Source organism: Lipophrys pholis (assembly GCF_963383615.2).
Source record: "Lipophrys pholis genome assembly, chromosome: 12".
NCBI classification, from domain to species: Eukaryota; Metazoa; Chordata; class Actinopteri; order Blenniiformes; family Blenniidae; genus Lipophrys; species Lipophrys pholis.
Genome location: NC_137641.1, coordinates 10,164,302 through 10,184,367, shown reverse-complemented (window position 1 = coordinate 10,184,367; position 20,066 = coordinate 10,164,302). Strand labels below are relative to the sequence as shown.

General features: G+C 45.2%; 1 protein-coding gene across 1 annotated transcript; it reads left to right on the top strand.

Annotated features, from left to right (window-relative positions):
• Nucleotides 1–330: 330 nt before the first annotated feature.
• On the top strand, nucleotides 331–18,676 carry akna (AT-hook transcription factor; the record flags this gene model as incomplete). Its single annotated transcript, XM_080477041.1, has 21 exons — nucleotides 331–682; nucleotides 1,713–1,832; nucleotides 1,887–2,194; nucleotides 2,327–2,403; nucleotides 2,504–2,789; nucleotides 4,220–4,294; nucleotides 9,557–9,713; nucleotides 10,036–10,127; nucleotides 10,252–10,311; nucleotides 10,385–10,503; nucleotides 10,583–10,754; nucleotides 10,850–11,031; nucleotides 11,489–11,612; nucleotides 11,988–12,094; nucleotides 12,239–12,420; nucleotides 12,528–12,696; nucleotides 15,561–15,698; nucleotides 15,781–15,902; nucleotides 16,346–16,489; nucleotides 17,241–17,343; nucleotides 18,445–18,676. 21 exons carry the CDS (start codon nucleotides 331–333, stop codon nucleotides 18,674–18,676), a joined length of 3,321 nt encoding a protein of 1,106 aa, XP_080333167.1.
• Between the last annotated feature and the right edge of the window lie 1,390 nt (nucleotides 18,677–20,066).

The window sequence follows — 20,066 nt, the reverse complement described above, 5'->3', positions numbered from 1 at the left end:
AATGACTCACAAGCTACAAAGTATCAAAAAGAGATGGTGAACATCCAAAAAGAGCCGCAGCACAATGAAAGACATATTGAACAGTTGTCACTCATATCTGCATTTACTTTTTTTCCACAGGTTATAAAGGCTCCTTGTTCCCCAATGCTGAAGACTGATTGAAACATTTGAAGCTCCATGTTGGGACTGCGAGGGTCTTCATGACCTGCACTGCTGCCTGTGGCCTCTCTTCACCATGGCTTTGAAAGTCTCCGTCACTGCAGAGAAACTGGAGAGCGAACAGAAGGGTCCGGTGCCCGGCTGAGACGGTAACCGTCTGCCACAAGCTCAATGGAAACCAGAAGGAACGCCACAGCAGGGGTCCCGTTCTGGACCCCGGCCCCAGTCCGCACCTCACCCACCAGCACAGAAACATCCGACGAAGTCTGGGAGGGCGACGAGGAGGAGGAGGAGGAGGAGATGGAGGAAGAGCAAGCGGAGAGTGAGGATGACTTTGCCAGCCAGATGGACGAGAATGGCATCATAGGACTATCGGAGGCCCTGGAGGATGTGGAGATGGGAGAACCTCTTGTTGATCTTCCTGGATCCCTCACGCCAAGAGGCCGTGTGCAGGATGCAAGACTTCAGGAAACGAGCTCCAGCCAAACTAAATCACTGAGAGACGAACCAAAACCCTCATCCTGTAAGTCAAACGTTTGTGGAGCTTTTTCAATTGATTGTATTTGTGGAATGATCTTGCCTTTGACCTTCTTAGTTATTGTAAATAACTCTCATAAGAAAAGTTTAAAGCTCAACGTGTCCTATTTAGGTTCCATTTGGGTTTTTCATTGTGAAATTAGCATATTCAAAAACAAAATCCCAACATCCTTTTGGATTTGCCTCAAATTGCATATAAACATCACATAAACAATTTTAACAACTAATGGGCCATTTCTTAGCATCTGCATCTTCGTTAGTTTCTGAAAGTTGTAGATTGCACAAGACCAGATGTTAATGAGAAAAGCCAAGAATCCATTAATATAGGTATAAAATTATGTGTAGCCATTTTCTATTGTGTTATCATTTTTCGCATTCAACAGAAAATTGAATTTTACAATATAATTTTTTTTAAAGGAAAAGAAGCCATGTTCCTTTTGGTAAATGCTGCCAATGTAAAGCTGCCCTAAACACCATGTTAATTAAGGGAACGGTTCTGAACTGGCAGCAAATCCCCCTCCGAAGTTTCTGGATGGGCAAAAATCACACTGCAGCCATGGATGGATGGATGGATGGATGGATGGAGTGTTTTTTCTTTTCTTTTCTCCTGCGCTGACAGGTTGGACACCAGTCCAGTAGGATGATATAAGAAGTCTCAGGTTTAGTTTTAAACTGTCAGCTTTATTGAAGATTTAACACGGAATAAAATCCTCAATTAACACAAACCAGTTGATTAGAAGAACCTTGATGCTTTCCTTTTGAGTTTGAATACTCAAATACAGAGATTTTCTGTCAGTTATGTCTGAAAAGATGTTATCTGCTTTTTGTGTTCACTTCACAAAAAATTGTAAAGATTACAATACAACGACACTGATCATTACACTGTCATGACTCATGAGAATCATGAGAGTATAGTTTTGTATTTCATGTCTAGTCCTTTCAATTTTGGTTTGGCTATTGAGCAGGAGCATGAAAATACCGTTTTTCTAGTTCCTCATTCTGCTTGTTTCTTCTAGGTAATAATATCAAAGCTGGCTTCCGATCATGGGCTGAGGATGAGGATGTGAGGCAGAGGACGAAGCAGCAGAGGACTGAGCAGCTGGACATGACAGATGAGGAGGAAGAGATCCAAACAAGTGATACTTGCAAACATGAACAATCCTGCACGTCTGGAGCGGTTGGTGTTGCAGAAACTCCTGGGCGGATCGGCCTGACACGATCGTGCAGCGTTCTCCTGCCACATGTGGAACCTGCTGGCGTCTCCAAACACAGACTGTCTCAGTCTGTACCCGCTTTGCCTCACCTGCTGCATTTCACCGCTGAAGAGTTAGCCTCCGCCCCAGGAATAGATGCAGAAACTTTTCCAGAAATGAGCTTCTTAGAAAGTTTTCCCGAATCACACAGCAGCCGTAAAAGCCTCAGATCCTCATCCTGCCTTCCCCGGCCCAAGTTCAAGGCCGGGGCTTCTCTTCAGCCGGATCGAATGCTTTCTGAGCAGGTCGGTTCCTATTGGGACAGTGAAAGTCCTGGGAAAAGATCTGAACACTCTGATAAGCAATGCAAGTCACCTCACCTCACTGCCTCACCGAGAAACATAAGAACATACTCTCATGAAGATTCATGTATAAAGACTTTACACGCATCCACAGAGTCTGTGAAGTGCAAACAGCACAGAAGCGGGAGTCCAAATGAACCTGATCAGTACAGGTGAGCCACAGTATCTTAACTCTTGTCTATCTTTATCATCCAGCCACATTCACTTTTTTTTTTTTTTTAACTTTTGTTGGTCTTGGTTTTCCACATGTAGAAAAGGGACTCCGGTTCCCAACACACCTGACCTCTCCAAGGTGGAGGCCAAGGTTCATTTCCCCAAAGGTGGTTACAAGCCCCCGAAGAGCCGACTCTCAAAGAAGAACCCCCTCGCTCCCGAGGCCCCGCTGGTGTTCAAATCTCCTGCTGACATCGTGAAAGAAGTTCTGCTGCTGAACACCACCGACGAAGCTCCTGCTCAGTCGAGCAGCGTCGCCGTCGCCACCATGCCTCAGGACTTCAGGAGCCGCCAGCAGGCCACCTCGCTGCTCGAACAGCTCCAGGTACCAACAGAAACCATGACACATGAATCACTGAGATACAGGCGGAAAAAAAACAGCGTATGTATTTAGTTGTTTTTTTCATCCAATATCCTACATTTAATCTATAGAATCAGAGTTAAACATTAACAGTTTTAGGTTCAACATATCTCAACACTTTTTTTTTTTTTTTTTTTTTTTTTTTTTACTTTTTTTTTGCCCTTGTCCTGTTCGGCAGCTTGGGCCAACAATATGATGTGATTGAGAGCCTTCGGAGTCAGAACAGTTTTTGGTCTTGCAACAGGGAGAGACCTGGAGTCTCCTCCTGTTGCCTTCTCCGTCAGAAGTTGGCATGGCTGCCATACACGACCGGGGGGGGAACGCACAAAGAGAGAGAGAAGAGAAGAGAGAGAAGAAAGTTGTGGGGGGGGGGGGGGGTGAGGGGGGAGGGGGGAGGGGGGAAGGGGATAACATACAATGTCCTTGTTGTGCTACATATATTATTTGCAATAATCACACTCATCCAAATACTTTCCAACTGTTATTAGATTGAACCAGCCTGAGCAGCTCTATCTAGACAGTAAGATGATTTTCTAGATTAACCAGCCTGAGCAGCTCTATCTAGACAGTAAGATGATTTCCTAGATTTAACCAGCCTGAGCAGCTCTATCTAGACAGTAACGTGAAGCAGGAACATGAAATAACAAAGAGGCAACAACAAAAGAGGAACATGATTTTTAAAGTTTGAGCAAATGATGACAGACAACAAGCAACTTCAGAAGCACCTTTCGTGAGGAGTGAAAGTGTGTGTGTGTGTGTGTGTGCGTGTATGTGTGTGTGAGTGTGTGTGGCTTGTCCACTGGGTGTGGCCGGAACTGTTGTGGGGGGACCCGTGGTGACACCCCGGGGTCCGAGGCCACCGCGCCCGGACACCGCCACCCCGGCAGACAGAAGCCCCCCAGGCCTGGGGAGACCCCAGCGAACCACCCCAGAGAGCCCCGCCCCCGCCCAAAAAGCACCCGACGGAGAATGCAGAGAGGAATCCCCCCCAGGCAAGAGGGGCCCACAAGAGAAGGACAAAGGGCACAGGGCCCCAGGCCCCGACCCAAGCCGCCAAGCCGAGAAAAGGCCGGAGCAGGGCCCCCGGGCCGAGCGGGCCGAGAGCCCCCCCAACCCCGGCGGCGAGTCCCACCGCACCCCCGGGAACAGGCCCACCCACCGCCCCCCCCAACCCGGCAAGGCAACACTTTTAATAGGAAGACCAACAACACAAGTCAAGTGTGTGTACCATGAATAAGCACAGAGCACGTAATAATGGATATAAAACATTGATGCGAACTGGCGACTTTCAAGCTTTTCTTGCAGTTTATATCAGTGAACGTCTCCGTCCACTTTGTTTTCTCTTTCATTTCACGTATTTATTCCTCTCCCCTTCTTGTTTCCTCCGTCTGCAGGAAGACTACAACAGACTGCTGACCAAGTACGCCGCCGCGGAGAACACCATCGATCGTCTCCGTTTGGAAGCTAAGGTAGTTAATCTGGAGATCCTGCAGTGATTCATCACTATGATGGCGAGCACAGGCGCAGAATCACAGCAGCCTCATATTTATTATTGATCCAATTTTTAAGTCTTCAAATTATACATGCAGGTTTAGACTTTAGACATCGGCATTATATGAATGGAAATATTGAATGATATCAAATTGTGTTTACGCACAGTTCTGAAATGCCACCACAGTCGTGAAATAATGTGAATATGGACAGTTCATAACTGAAAGTTCTTTGAACAGGGTTGGTCATTCGGGAAGCGAGTTTGTGACTGGATCAAATAGTGACGGGTCATCACCGTGTGTGTGTGTGTATGTGTGTGTGTGTGTGTGTGTGTGTGTGTGTGTGTGTGTGTGTGTGTGTGTGTGTGTGTGTGTGTGTGTGTGTGTGTGTGTGTCAGTGGTATAAGAGGCAGCTTTTTGTAGTAAGATTGTCTCAAATCAAACATACAGGTCACGTCACTGTGACAAACCCAGTAGGGAGCAGGGTGAAGGAAGGAAGGAAGGAAGGAAGGAAGGAAGGAAGGAAGGAAGGAAGGAAGGAAGGAAGGAAGGAAGGAAGGAAGGAAGGAAGGAAGGAAGGAAGGAAGGAAGGAAGGAAGGAAGGAAGGAAGGAAGGAAGGAAGGAAGGAAGGAAGGAAGGAAGGAAGGTCTGGGCCCTCTGATCTTTTTCTCCACTGAAAGCCCAGTTTCCACCGAATTAAAAGTGCAGGGATGGAACAGGATGGTCAGGTACGGTTCGGGTTCCCACCGCAAGAATTGTGGATTTTACGGAAATAACCGCTCCAAAGGTTGATGCTTTTCCATCGCCCTTTTGTTGGGGTACTCAGGACAAGTGAACGAGTCTGATTTTGAGGAGCCAGCATCAGATGCATACATATCAAACATGGACATTAAAAAGGCATTCCAGTGTGAACACTTATATTCACTTTTAGTGGGAACAATGTTGTTGATCACCCTTTTTTTGCCAGTATATTGAAGTCTTGTGTTAGTTTTGTTGTGGTAAATCTCAGAACAGATCTGAGGTGTTCATCACTCCTCTTGGACCTGTGAGGTGATTTGTTTCATTTCATTTCACTTTTTATTTTGGAACATGCTCAGATTGAAATATTAAAATCAACAGTGTACATCAATCAACCAAAGTTATTTCACCAATCAGACTGAATAAGTAATGCATGTCCAAAAAGGAGGGTGAAAATAGGAGAGAAGTACAACTTATTAAACCCCACCGCTTCGCCGCTATTATATAGCACTATTATATTTAGACTGAATAATATATATATATTAAGATCTGTTTAAAAGGTATAACTAAATTACATATTTATTTATTTTTAAATATAATGAAGTATAATTTATAATAAAGTATAATCATAATTTTGGAAGGCTATTATTCAAAATTTAATAAATAAATACAGATACATTTATCACAATAGACTTCATAACAAGTAGCAACTTTAACTACAGACTCAATATAATAATGTACTTTATTTATTTTTGCAAACTTTTTTTAGTAGCTATTTATCTGTACATAGTCTGGTCCTTCTTTTTTTTTTTTTTTTTTATTCTTTTAGTTAATTATAGATTTGGGGACCAGCAGAGTAACCTTTGCCACCTAATGCGCCCCCCGGTGGCGCACTGGCAATTACAGGACAAGCTCCAATGAATGCAGTCATAATCATGATGATTTGATTTGGGCGATTCTGTACCAATCTTCGGCGGGCTGGATTAAAAAGACCACCGCCCGAATGTGGTCCGTGGGCCGTAGTTTGTCCACCCCTGCTCTGAGCTGTCACACAGACTTTCCCATCTTGTCAGCTGTCCTTTCACAGCGGTCACTGGACGAGTCGAGATGTGTTTGAGATGCTGGAGCTGGGCCGAGAGGACAGGTTGGAGCCTCGCCGTACCATTAGTGGAGGTTTTATAAAGATGGGAGCACATCATCGGTGGCTCTCATGAAAAAGCTAATGTTGCTTGCTTCCATTTCCCAGAGCTCCCTCCAGCTGAGCTTTCTCCTCTCCAGGTCTTCCCACCTCCCACCAATGCTAGTTTGACCTTAAGATTAAATCAGTAGACACTGAGAAGAGGGGGTTAGCCTGTAGTCATGTTAAAGTGATATGCAGGTACATTAATCAGGACCAGGGTAAAATTCAGGCTTTTTTGAAGTGAACCATATTATTCACCAATCAGCCACAACATTGAAACCACTGACAGGTGAAGTGAATAACTAATTATCTTCTAATGGCACCAACTGTCAGTGGGATACATTAAGAGGAAAGTCAACTGCCAATTATTGGAGTTAATGAGCTGGAAGCTGAATAAATGAGCAGGCTCTCAGACCTCGGTGACTTTGACAGACCTGTCCGTGACGACTGAATTGGATCCTCTCCAGAAAATCTTATGAAGTGTGTCCACCATGCAGTGGGAGCACATTTCCATCACCTAGTGAACCAAGGAACAAAGTTGCGGTTACCCAAGAGATTGATGCGAGTTCACAGCCAGATGCACCAGAGAATCGACCTCTGAGACTGCTTCTACTGACTCGTTCAATATTCAGGTATCGACTTCATCTGGTCTGCCAGCTGCGCTTTACCCACGAGGGCCAACGGCAGCAGGATGCACTGTGTGAAGGAAACAGACAGCTGGAGGCAGGAAAAAGCTTTACAGAGAGACTTTATAATGTTGGTTTGGCCTCCTAATTCCCCAACTCTCTGTCCAATCAAGGAGGTGTGTGAAACCTTCAAGAGAAGCCCCCGCCTCTCAACTCACAGGACTTGACTCTAGGTAATACCACAGGGAATCTACAAAGGTTGTGTTTTTTGTCCATGGTTTGATGAGTCCAGTCTTTTTTGATGGCATTACAGAGAACTATAGAATCTTTTTTCTTTTCACGGCAACAATTTCAAGTGAAAATAGAAAACTCTTGTTGTGTGTTAGGTGTCCAACTACTGAAAACTCAACGTTTTGGAAACAAGGTAAATCTTCTTGAAACAGCTCGGGTTCCATTGCAATGTAAGTTGGACGAAAACCAGACTTTCTGGAAACTCCCAGGGCTCGTATGTTCACCATGGCCTTGGTAAATAGTTCTGCACATGCGCGAGTAGATGGACAATAGCAAACATGGCAACCTCCAGAGTGTCATGACTCCAAGTCCGTATTCTAGTTTTATGCTCCATATTGGTAGTTTTGTAGTTGAGATTTACTCCTAATAGCGTCCAATTCGTTGTCTGTCCATACAAATGTCCATGTACTCGCCATTTTAAATGTTTATAACATATGGTTCTCTGCACGTGTGTGGCTTCATTACAAAAACAACCAACAGGACTTTCTAGTGACCCAACATGGTAACTTAGCATTTTCAGTGTTTCTGCTGTTGCCGTGTAAACGGGCATCGTTTTCAAAACATTGCCATGTAAACAAAAATTAGTTTTCACGTGAAGCATTATGTAAATGGAGCCTGAGCCACTTGGCGTTAATGTTGAAGTTGATCAGAGGCAAAGTGGTGGTGAATCGGAGAAAATGTGTGATTTTGACTCCGAGCCTGCTGCGTCACTATTTCTCAGCTTCATTTTGACGTTACAGGGTTATAGAGAAGCAACGGCCCAGATCCAGACAGTGTCAGAGCACCACCGGCAGAGCACTACGTCTGAATCAAAACGATTAGAAGGGCTCACCTGAGTGGGATCAGAATTAAATGAAGGAGATCCAGGAGGAGTGCTGAAGTGTCACCTCTAAAGGGTAGTCGGCCCCTTTACAATCAGAGCCAATTAAAATCAGCTTACGGCGCTCCCTGCCTCACCTCCTCCATCTCCATCAGAACACTGAAGCACCATCTGTCTCACCCCACGCCCACTGCACATTGAGCTCAGCACAGGCTGTGGCTTCACACTGAAACACGCTGTCAGAAGTGAACCACCTGAAAGCTTTTCCTCCCATTTAACGACAAGAGGCCATTCTTCATGTCTGTTACATCGAGATCTTTCCCTGCATTGATTTATTGAGGACAAGACAGATTTATCTTTAAAATTTAGGTCATCAGCTTCAGCTTGTCTTGTCACTTGATCATATAGTTATGTCACTATGCTCTGTTTGTGGATGTGTTTTACCTACACGTGGTCGCCAGCATCTCTTTACACATTCACATCAAGAGGATTCGCTGAAATATAGAGACACATGAAGTTTTTTTTTGTGAACTCACCGGATTTTGAGTTTAGGGTGAAGTCAGGGGTGTCAAACATAAGGCCTGTTTGCTAAAACCCGCAAACAGAAGGCTCCAATCCGGCCAAACCACCAAGCAAATGTTCAAAATTTCAAAGAAAACTAAATTAGATTTATCTTAAACTAATTTCCTGAAGACACAGCAACAGGATTGCACCAAACAGGTTTTCATTAAAAGGGGCTTTATGTTGAGGTTGTAGTGATTTTCTGTTGTAACAGTTTGGTTTTGTAAGAATATAGACATTTTCATCACGTGTGCTCTGCGTCACATCAAAAAAAAACTTTAAAGTTTTTTTAAATGGAACTGTTCTTAAGTCATTATTTTACCAGTCCGGCTCACGTGAGATGAAATCGTGCTACGATGTGGAAAATGAACTGAAATGTGTTTGACACTCCTGGTCGAAGTGATGAAAGCAGAGCTGTGAGTGTGTGGGTTGTTTTTCTATGCCGGTGGGTCATCCTGTTTATTTACGTCACCATGATGACATGAATACAAGGTTCACATTAAAATTCACTCAACTCTTTCTGTTATAAATATCTCCTATACTCCAGGGTACGTGATGAAAATGTCTATATGTTTACAAAACCAAACCGTTCAGTTTGGGCAAAAAGTATTTCGTCAGTTCAGTTTAAGTTTGTTTCACTCTGCCTGTGGGTCTAAAAACTCATTGTTTACATGGTTGTCATGGTTAAGGAGGTTAAAAAACTGCTGCATCATTTTGATGATTGAGTCAAAGTAGTAATTGTGTCTGTGGTCTTTCATGTGATGATTCACTGCTGAAACTGCTTCAATTGGACGGACCTTCATTTACTCTCATTAATGCTGAGAGTGCTTCAGGAGCGGAGCGCTTTTGACCTTGTCCTCACATTGTCCAGCCACACGTATGTCACTGTAAAGACAGCCACAGAGAACTATTCCAAGAGTGTTTCTACTTTTGTAATAAAACAGTGGAAAAGAAAGTCCATTCCAAAATGTGACCACGTTCTGAAATAATTGTGAGCGTGTGTTGTTACTCCGTCTCTCACCAGGTAAACCTGTACTCCGACCCTCCGAATCCCGGCCACTGTGTGCAGTCAGCAGTGAACCACGACGCTCTAAAGTTCATCCAGCTGGATTTTCCTCAGGCGAGCAGAGCCGAGATCGACTCGGCTGCTGTTCCTCCAGATGAACGCAGCACTCATCGGGGTACGTCTGTTCTGTCTGTGGTGGTCTGTGGTTCCTCCTGTAGTGTCGGTCGAGAAGAATCGCAGGGAATCTGCGGGACTTTCAGAAATCCGTCATGGATTTTAAGTGGACGTCTCCATCGAAAAGCTAAAAACATTGAAACTGAAACGGTGACATGCTCATTTTTCGATGTTTCAAATTCACAAAGAAGTTTTTGTTTTCATGTAATAATTGAGTTCTATTGAAGTGTCTGTATGTAAACACTGGTTCCCTGACATGTAGGAAAGCTGTCTTGTGTGTGTGTCAATGTCGCTAAGACGCCGTTTTCCTCTGTGTCCATCAGGAGGTTCTCCTTCCTCGACCACGAACCCGCTGCAGCTGGGACAGCAGCTCACCTCCATTCTCTTCGGTCAGGCCGACAAGTTCCTGCAGCAGGTAACCGACTTCCCACAACCCAGCAGACAGTGTCTCCTTCTGCTGAGTGAGGATGCTGATGCTGATGATGATGATGATGATGATGAGCGTTATCAGCACTAACAGTTTTGCATTCTTTGCTCAGTTGCAGACTTTTGAGAATCTCCTGAAAAGTGGAAAACTCAAACCTCATGAACAAGTGGTGGTAAGCTGGTTCGGCTTGTTGTTGAGCTTATTGCTGCTCATTTTCCCTCTGAAACGCTGCTGCTCTTCTGCAGAGTCTCTCTCACCTGGCCGAGGGGCTGGACTCCCTGGAGAAGGGCTACCTGTTGACACGAGACGAGCACAAACTCCTGCGACAGCAAGGAGCAGAGACGAGCCACTTTGACCCGGAACGGTAAGATAAAAGACTCTACTCCAGAGTTCTGGTTCTGGACCTCGGCGCACTGATGATTGGCTTGTTGTGCTCCGATCAGCGAGCTGGAGGGCCTGGTCTTCCAGTGCGGGCTGCATTTAGAGGCGTTGAAGGAGCAGGTGGAACAGAAGCTGCAGGAGGAGCTGGTCTGTGAGGCGCCTCCTCCTCGTCCTCATCATCAAACCAACCGCCCATCTTCTTCTGAGTGGGGAGGAACCCCGACTCATCCTCAGGTGCTAACAAAAGCATTTTATTTAATTCTAGTCTTATCAATGGGAAGCAGAGACACCGAATGATATTCAAGTTTTGAACATGGATCGTCTTTTAGAGTCCACTCGTAGCGTCTCTGGATGGTCCTGGTGAGGCAGCTGAAGGCGAGTTGAGCTCCATCGCCAAAGAGAGTGATGAAGAGGAGGCACAATATGACAAATCGCTCCTTTCTTTCTCCCTCAAACCTCTGAAACCTGAACGCAGACATGCCGAATCGGACTTTCTCGTGCCGTTTGATTCGTAAGTGCTGATCTTTGTTGAAAACTTCCCTCAACATGATTTCAGGATGTCCCTCTGAAGGCTTGTCCTTTTGTCTGTCCAGTGATGAAAGCTTCAAGGAACTTCCCAAACATCGTATGCACAGCCTGAGGGAGTGTGTTCCTATTACTGCCCCTTTACAAAGAGACTTCCAGTCTGGAGTTGAGGAAGAGTACGGGAGACGAGGAAGTGTAACCAAAGATGTCCAGAGCTCGATCTCACAGAGGTTAGTCTTCACAGCCACATAAAGTATCATAGTGATGTTTGTGTCTGACACACGGCTTTATTTCATTTCTGTTAGCAGGAGAGTCAAATCGGACCAGGACTCCTCTCCTATCAGCACCAGCAAGCAACGCGGAGGAAGTCCTCCAGAGAGCCCGGTCCTCAGCCAGCCCACCACACCAGCCCACGCTGGGCTTCACCCCAGGAGCAGGAGCAGGAGGAGGAGGAGGCTGGAGGAGGGCCGGTCTCACAGCAGCAGTCTGAGCAGCCTGGGAGACGTCGCTGCGTCAGAGAGGAGGAGCTCCAAGACTCAGGACGGGAGCAGGAGAGTGCTCTCCCAGGTCAGACATGTTGGAAACTGTCAGGGTGAATTACAGTCAGGCATTGAGCCCGATTTCCTTCAGAAATGCGGTGTGGACCAATCAATCTGTCTCATGTGGCCTTTAGAATTTTTACATTTAAAAATTCTCATATAGTTTAAACATTCCTGACAATTGTTTTTATTTAATGAAATCAAACTGTACTTTCTATTTTGTGTGTTTGATTTAACTGAAACTTCCTTTTTGGATAATTGGCAATGCAGCAGTAATAGTACAGCAGTGGTTATTAAAACTTTTCCTTAAATCCTAACTTTTCTTTATGGATTCTACAATGACAACTCTCTCACTGTTAAGTCTATGCTGTGTTTATACTCGGCTGGCTCGTGTGTTGACCAGGATGGGATTATTTCTCCGGAGACGGACAGCGGCTTCATTGGCTCAGAAAGCAGTCGTGTGATTCCCACTGCAGCTCAGAGTCCTCTCCAGCAGAGGGCGACAGAGAGGTGATGAGTCCTGCACTGCATCTTTCCTTTCATACATTTACTGCACCGTGTAATAACCTGAAACACACACACATACACACACACACACACACACACACACACACACATGTCTGATATTCCTGATGCTGTGCATCAGTGTTTCAGTGTCTCTGGTGGGAAACTCTGGGCGTCCATACGGATCAACTCCTTCACAATCACATGGTGGCACGGCTCCAGGGCCCACCGCGGCCCCCCGCCTTGGCCTCCAGCAGCCCAGGAGAAGAGTGCAGGAACCGCAGAGTGGAACTTTCTCCTGCTCTCCGCAGCGCTGGACTCAACACACCGGGGTCGACGGTGAGTCTCCACTTTGTACTCGTCCACTGAGACAATAACAATCCTGAGAGGTGTTTTTCTGATTCTCCCTCGTCACGGTTTTGTCTCCCTGCTTCCACAGCTCACACTGAATCTGAAGGTGATCGGAGTGACCGGTACACCGAGTCCGTCGACTCCGTCCACACCTTCCACCTGAGCTCCTCCTCCTCCTCCTCTTCGTCTCCAGCTGCACGCCGTCACCATGGAGATTCTCTCACAGCACCGAACTCCACTCAGGGGCCCGACTGCATGTGAGTGTGTGAGTGTGTGAGTGTGTGAGTGTGTGAGTGTGTGAGTGTGTGTGTGTGAGTGTGTGAGTGTGTGAGTGTGTGAGTGTGTGAGTGTGTGAGTGTGTGAGTGTGAGAGTGTGAGAGTGTGAGAGTGTGAGAGTGTGAGAGTGTGAGAGTGTGAGAGTGTGAGTGTGAGTGTGAGTGTGAGTGTGTGAGTGTGAGTGTGAGTGTGAGTGTGAGTGTGAGTGTGAGTGTGTGAGTGTGTGAGTGTGAGTGTGTGTGTGAGTGTGAGTGTGTGTGTGAGTGTGTGAGTGTGTGAGTGTGAGTGTGAGTGTGAGTGTGAGTGAGTAGCAGCTGCCATGACGATGGCTGTGCAAACAAAGTTCACGTGTCCCTGCAGAGGCTCCAGGATGAAACCTGACCTGGAATCACCATGTGATTGCTCAATATTCATCGCGAAGGTTTACTCTCGTCCGTCATGTAAAGCTCCACCACGCTCAACCCTTTTATATGTGTTTGATTTCAGAGTCGGCTGCTTTTGAGTGAGGTTGCATATTAGGAGGTATCCCCTTGTGTTTCCTGCATGGTGTGGCACTGCATGGTTGTTTTTATGCAGGTTGTGTGTGTACACTCACACTCTCAGTGCACCAGTTCTGCCATTGATTCTGTAATGAAAGACCATGTCAGAGTTATTACAATGCAGCTGCAAGTTTACTATTGTGAGATACGACTGTCTCCTGCTTAATAAGTGAAAAAGCCTGATAGATGGAGCCAAACAGCACAGAAACACAGAATTCATTTTTCAAGAACCAACGTAAGAAACGATGCCTCAGTGCTGTTTGTCGCTTTCTGTCCCATCAGCAATTTCTCCCTGGGAATAATAAATCTATTCTATTCTATTCTATATATCTGCGTCAAGTTGGAGAAAAGGGCTTTCATTCACTTTCCACTTTGAAATGTTTTGTCATTGCGAAATATTTTCAATTTGCATTTAGATTCCTGGATTTACTTGTTTTTTTAATTAGCTTTCAACTTAATCACCTTTTTTTTCTTCTTTTTTTTGTTAAACAGTTTTTTTTTTGTTCTAGCTGCAGCATATCTTCCATTAAAAATCGACTTTTAATCTCAGTTGCTGTTTTGATAGAAAGTTATGAATGAATAAATAAGATTATGTGGCTCTCTGTTAGTCTTGTGACGGAATGTTTACCAGTCCAGGATGTACTGTCTGCCCTGGAGTTAGTAAACTTAATAAAACAGTTTAGATGAGGGTGTCAAACATAAAGCCCGTGGGCTAAATTCAAGAGGCTCCAGTCCGGTCAAAACCACCAAGCAAATGGTAAAACTTTTAAAGAACACATTGTTTTGTTTTGTTGTTGTTTTTTAACAGATTTCTTAGGGGTAGTGCACACAACAAAACACTGAGACCCGAGCTGAGATATCAGTGATGCTGCTATGAAAGACATCAAACTAGCATTAGCCTCAAAGTCCAGCTGTCAGGGTGAGTTTGTAAAAACTCCCATAATGCAACAGCAACATTTTTTGACATGTCACCGTATTTTGCACCAGAAGCTTAACATTAAAATTGGCTTCATGCTGAGATTGTAGTAATTTTCTGTACTAATTGTTTAGTTTTGCGAAAGTATAGACGTTTTCATCGCGTATACTCTGCGACACTACAAAGAAAAACTTTTTAAATTGTAAGGTTATCATGGCACTATTTTACCACTGGAGGTGAACTTGGACTGTATGTGAACTGAAATGTGTTTGACACCCTGAGGTGGACGGCTGCTGAGAGCTGAACAAGCTGAAAGATGAAACTGATGTTGCATTATGTTGTTAAAAAGCTAATTTCAAATGAAAATCCTCAATTTCACCCAACTTTGTACTATAACTAACTAATCATACCACTTTGGGGAAATTCTTTTTTTTTTTCCTACATTGACCGATCCTATTTCTAGGATGCGGAGGTGCAGCCACCTTCCCTTTTATTTAAGACTGTTATATTTTACACAGAAATATTAATTAACTTAAATAAACCTTTTACAAACGAGACTGATATTGTGGTAATTAGCTATTTCCAGTTTATCTGGTGGTGCCCCATTTCATTAGTAATAGATAAATAACGAATTTATTCAAATTAATAATTTTTCATTAATAAATTATTTTCTATAATTTACTAACTTTTAAGTAATTACTCAAATACTTTAGGAGTAGTAAAATGACCATTTACTTCCATTAATAATTAAAAATGTTCATAAATTACTTACAGTAATTTAACGCTAATAACCAACCATAAATCCCATCACACATTACAGCGCTCCAGGGAGCTGATGGGGGTCAAGGGTCATGCTCAGTGGTGACATGTCAGGTGTGGGATTCAAACCTGAGAACTCCCGATCCCAACTCTGACCTTATAGTTTGTTTTCTTACTCTAAAATATCTTTTTTTCTTTTGGCTTCAGTGATTCAGTTAAGACACAACAAATGACATAACCTAATAATATCATGATTTAATAACTAAACCACGTGTTTGTAATATATTTTCACTCCTCAGTTTAATATATTGACGCTCAGATACGACAAACTCTTTAACAAAATGAATGAAATCCTTGCAGCCAGCGATAATAAAAGCTGGACAGACATCATGGCAGGACTGTTGTATTAGACTTTATACATAATTAACCGGTTGATAAGTTTCTGTTTGGACTTGGTGTCGTTTCCCCAGTGCAGCATTAGAGCGCTCACGTGTCCCAGACTTGGCTTGAGTTTGACATTTCCTTGAGTTGGACGTTGCGTTTTTGGAGAAGGAATGTCATTGGATGCAAAGTTGTCGTCTCACCTCACTGATTTGTGATTTGAGAAATAATTTGTGTTCCCGTATCTCAGCGATGCAATCCAGACGCTGCAGGCTGAAGTCAGCTGGCTGAAGGAGCGGCTGGAGAGTGGACTGAGGAGTCCGAAGCAGGCAGATCCTTCATCTGAGCGGCGCTGCTCGGGACGCGGCCTGCTGACGCCTCGCATCAGGTGACGTCCAGCTACCCTGTGTCCACTGTGGCCAAATGACAATTCAGTTCTTAATGAGAGCTGCTCTCCTCGCACTGCTCAGGTCCGCGGAGCAGCAACGTCGCGTCGGAGCGGGAAGAAGAGGAACTAAGACGCTTGATGAAGAGGACGAGTCCGCGCTCAGACCGACGGCCAAGAAGAGATCCGCACACAAACATGAAGCCTGTGAGTCCAGCAGAGCCTCACGTTTAACACCAACTTATAGAACTTTGTGTCTAAAATCCTACATGTTTCAGAGAAGTAGAAAAAAAACTCTCGAACTTTCAACATGAAGTCATTTGCTTGACTTTGTTTCACAACGTCTCCAGAAGAGCCGACGTCTGTCCTGCCGCACTGTTTCCTGCTGCCAAAGACCTGTTGATTCTCAGTGTGGCTCTGACGCTAATGCTCCTGTGCTTGATCAAGTAGCGAGTTTTCACTGTTGTGACGCCCTGGCTTCAGTGTTGTTGTTCCTGCTTGACTAACGCAGAGAATTAATTCAGCATTTAATGAAATATTAAAATCAATGTATACTTTGGGATTTGTAATCCGTCAGAGGTCGTCCTGCATACTGAAAGGGCCGTGAGTCTCATGTTTGTCCCCCCTGATTAAAATGTTTCTGTTTTTAGTGTCCAGATCAGAGCTGCAGGCGGCCTCGGTCCAGTCACACACTCCACAGACATCTCATGTGTCCAGATCCACTCAGACTCCAGCAGCACCGGACGCTCGCTGCTCGCACGTGACTGTGGACAGCAGCAGGACGACGCAGCACCGTAAGGACGTCACTTCCTCCTCTGGTTCTCACCTCCCCTCCAGTTTGATTCTAGTGCGACTGCAGACGACTCTGCTGACAGTTTAAGACACATTAAGGACAATTTTCATAGAACCTGGACACTGATGCCATATTCCTAACAGAATAACACGACTGACCACTTTATTATGCATTCATGTAATATACAACAATAATGACATGTAACTGTGTAGTTTGTTCAGGGGATAATCTGTGTGTGTGTGTGTGTGTGTGTGTGTGTGTGTGTGTGTGTGTTTTGCAGGGCAGCCTCCTGTCATGTCTGCACTCACGTCTGAAGCAGCAGATGAATCTGACAGCAGAAGTCATGGAGTTGCTCCTCGTTCTCACCGTGTGTCACTTCACAGACGGTCTGAACGTAAGAAGTCTTTCTTGAGTTTTTTTGACTCTTTCAAGTTAAATCAAGAGCGTTAAAAGCAGTTTTAACCTCATCGGTCGTCTCCAGTGTTTGATGGTCTCCTCTCTGTCCTGTCCGTACTTTCTTGGCCAGATGGTGGCGACAGAGAGCCGAGCCATTCTCACTGTTCTCACTGTGGAGGCCTTGAACTGCAGCGACGTCCCGAGCCAGGTCAGACAGACGCTGCTTCTCGTCTCGTAACTCATGACGAAACTCGTCTCAGCAGTTTGACTTCCTGTTCGCGTTCAGCTTAATGATGCGCTCGCTCTGCGGTAAACAAAGTGTTAATGGAGAGTCTGACCTGCTCTGCCTCTCACAGACCGCTGCAGACACTCGCACTCCGCCGCCTGCCAGACCAGCGAATCCCCAGAGAATCCTCCTGCACTGCTGCACTGGCAGCCGGCGTGTCCACCTCAGCTGCTGTAGGTGCTTCCTCTGTCCACACACACACACACACACACACACACACACACACACACACACACACACACACACACACACACCAAACACCCTCTGTGGATCGACCCCGCCCTCTTTCTCCTTAACCAATCACTGCAAAGGCAGATTGATTGACAGGTTGAACATCACGGTGCTTTTGTTGATCTCGACCTGAATGAGGTGTCTGGATTCATTCTCCCAGGAAGTTAGTGAGTAACAGGTTCCATATGTGCACTCCTGGATTTTTTGTCAACCTCAAATTCCTGAAACGTGTTAGTTCAACACGTTTCAACAACAGAGAAAGCAGAGTGCTCAGATCTAAAACTAAAAACTAGGAAAATGAGGTCATGTCGGGCCACTAGTGGGTGCTGTTTGTTATTTTTGTCATGAGCCCGCACACACACACACACATGCGGATAGAGAACAATACGCTATAAACATTACCAATGGGAGTACACGGACACTCAGTCAAGTTGTTTTTACGGATTGGTACTGACAGTGTAAACGGACCCCTCAAAAGTGAAGAACGTTTTGCGGATACACTCGTATTCGTTGTCGTGTAAACGGTGCGTTGGATTGGTATTACGGTGACTGTCAACTATAAAACTACCAAGTCCCAGGAGAATGTGGGAGTGATGACACTCTGGAGGACAATTTTGTCGTTATTGTCCATCTACTGAGCATGTGCAGAAGCAGTATTTACTACGGCCATGTCGTACATGCGCTCTGGCAGTGTTTCTGCCATTTCCATGGAGACGGAGCGTTTTCTAAAAGTTGTGTCTTCAGTGGCTCCAAGCACCGTTACCATGTGAACGGACGCCAAAAACACCACAATAGTTTTCCATTTTCACTTGAAAACCTTGTCGTGTAAACAGTCCCTTCTTGTTTAAAGGTGTCGTTCTCATGTCGTGTGAGGAAGAGACCGAAAGAAAATATTTTGACCTGCAACATCACTATTGTCACACTCTGACTTTGTCCAAGACGATCAGATGCTCAAACATCATTTTGTTATAAGTCAAACCATATTTCAGCTGCTTTGTGAGAAAGTTTTCCTCTTGAGAATCCAGACCTCTCCCCCTCCCCAGGCTCTACTCGTCACCCCTCCACGTGCCTCCTCCTCCTGACTCACCCTCGGGGGTCAGAGGTCACAAGACGAGGCGCTCGCCGTCGGTGGACAGGGGGACCTCGGTGGACGACTCCCTGAACAGAGCCATCCGAGCAGCTCGACACATGAAGCACACGTCCAGACACATGGCTCGCCACCTGGAGGCCGGCCTGCAGCACCAGGAGCTGCTCGCTCAGTCCTGCAGCCACTAGACCACCAGCAGGAAGTGAGGCTGCACCAGAGTCGATGTACAGACCACAGCCTCGCTGGGAACTATGAGAATCTCAGTCTGATGCTTCATGTAGGTTTTGTGTTTAAAGGTTATTTTTATGGAAGATCTCAGGTGACAAACTTCAAGTCTTTAATTATTTATATCAAAAAAGCTGGAATCCCTTAAAATTACTCTTAAGCCTCGTTTCCACCTCACAAAAAAATCCAGGGACGGAACGGAGCGTTACGGAGCAGCACGTCAAAGCGTAACCAGAGCCAAATCTGAAAAGCCAAATGCGTTTCCACCGGAGAAAGTAGGTTAAAATGTAGGCGGGGTTTAGAGCTCCGCAGATATGTGACGTTGTAACAGTAATCTCAGCCGGGGCGGTTGATCTGGACCTCAGGAATCCTCTGTTGTTGTTTACTTCCTCCGCTTTGCACTCGTTGTTTTGTTAACTTTTTTTTTTTTGCAGCCACAGACCTGCAGCTGCAACTTCTGTGTTGATTCCAAGAGAGCGAACGCCGGCCGGCCCCGGTGACGTCGCCCAGGCGCTCTCCGGCAGCACAAAGCCGGTCGGTGCTCAGGCGCACCGTGTGTGGACGCGGTCCGAGTCCGATCTTCCCGTTGCATCATGACCAACATGAAAGTTGCGCCGCAACAAAAAAACAAAAAAACAGTGCAAAGCTGAATATGTTAACAACAGAGGATTCATACAGCCGACAAATTAAAATATTGAGGGTGTGTAGTAAATCTCTGACCAATCAGCAGACAGCTCCTCAAAACCAGACCCGTTCAGTTGTCCTGAGTACCCCAACAGAAGGGAGACGAAAAAGCGTCAACCTTTTGGAGCGGTTATTTCAGTACCAACAACAATTCTTGCGGTGGAAACCCGAACCGGACCGGACCATCCCGTTCTATTCTTGTACTGTTTGTGCGGTGGAAACGGGACTTTAGATGTTGCAGCGCTGGAGATCACATTGATTGTCAACCTGCTGCTGGACAGAAATGATCTCTTTAGGAATCTGTAGCTGTTTGATTCTGTGACTGGTTTTATAGTTTAGGGGTGTCAAACACACACTTTAGTTCATTTTCCACATTCAGTCCAATTCCATCTTGAACGGGCCGGACCAGTAAAATAAATTTAAATAAATTAATTTAAATTTTACAGTCTTTTTTTGTTGTGGTGCAGAGTAGACTGACTGCATGGCTTTGAGGCTACTTTGATAGCAACGAGGTCACTATGGCAACATGACTGATCGTTCTGGTCTTTGCATTTCTTAATAATTTTTACAATTTGCTTGGTGGTTTGTTTGGATCGGAGCTTCTTACAGGCCTCATGTTTGACACCCCTGATTAATAGCTTATAGCGAAGTGAAAATGATGTCCAGTGT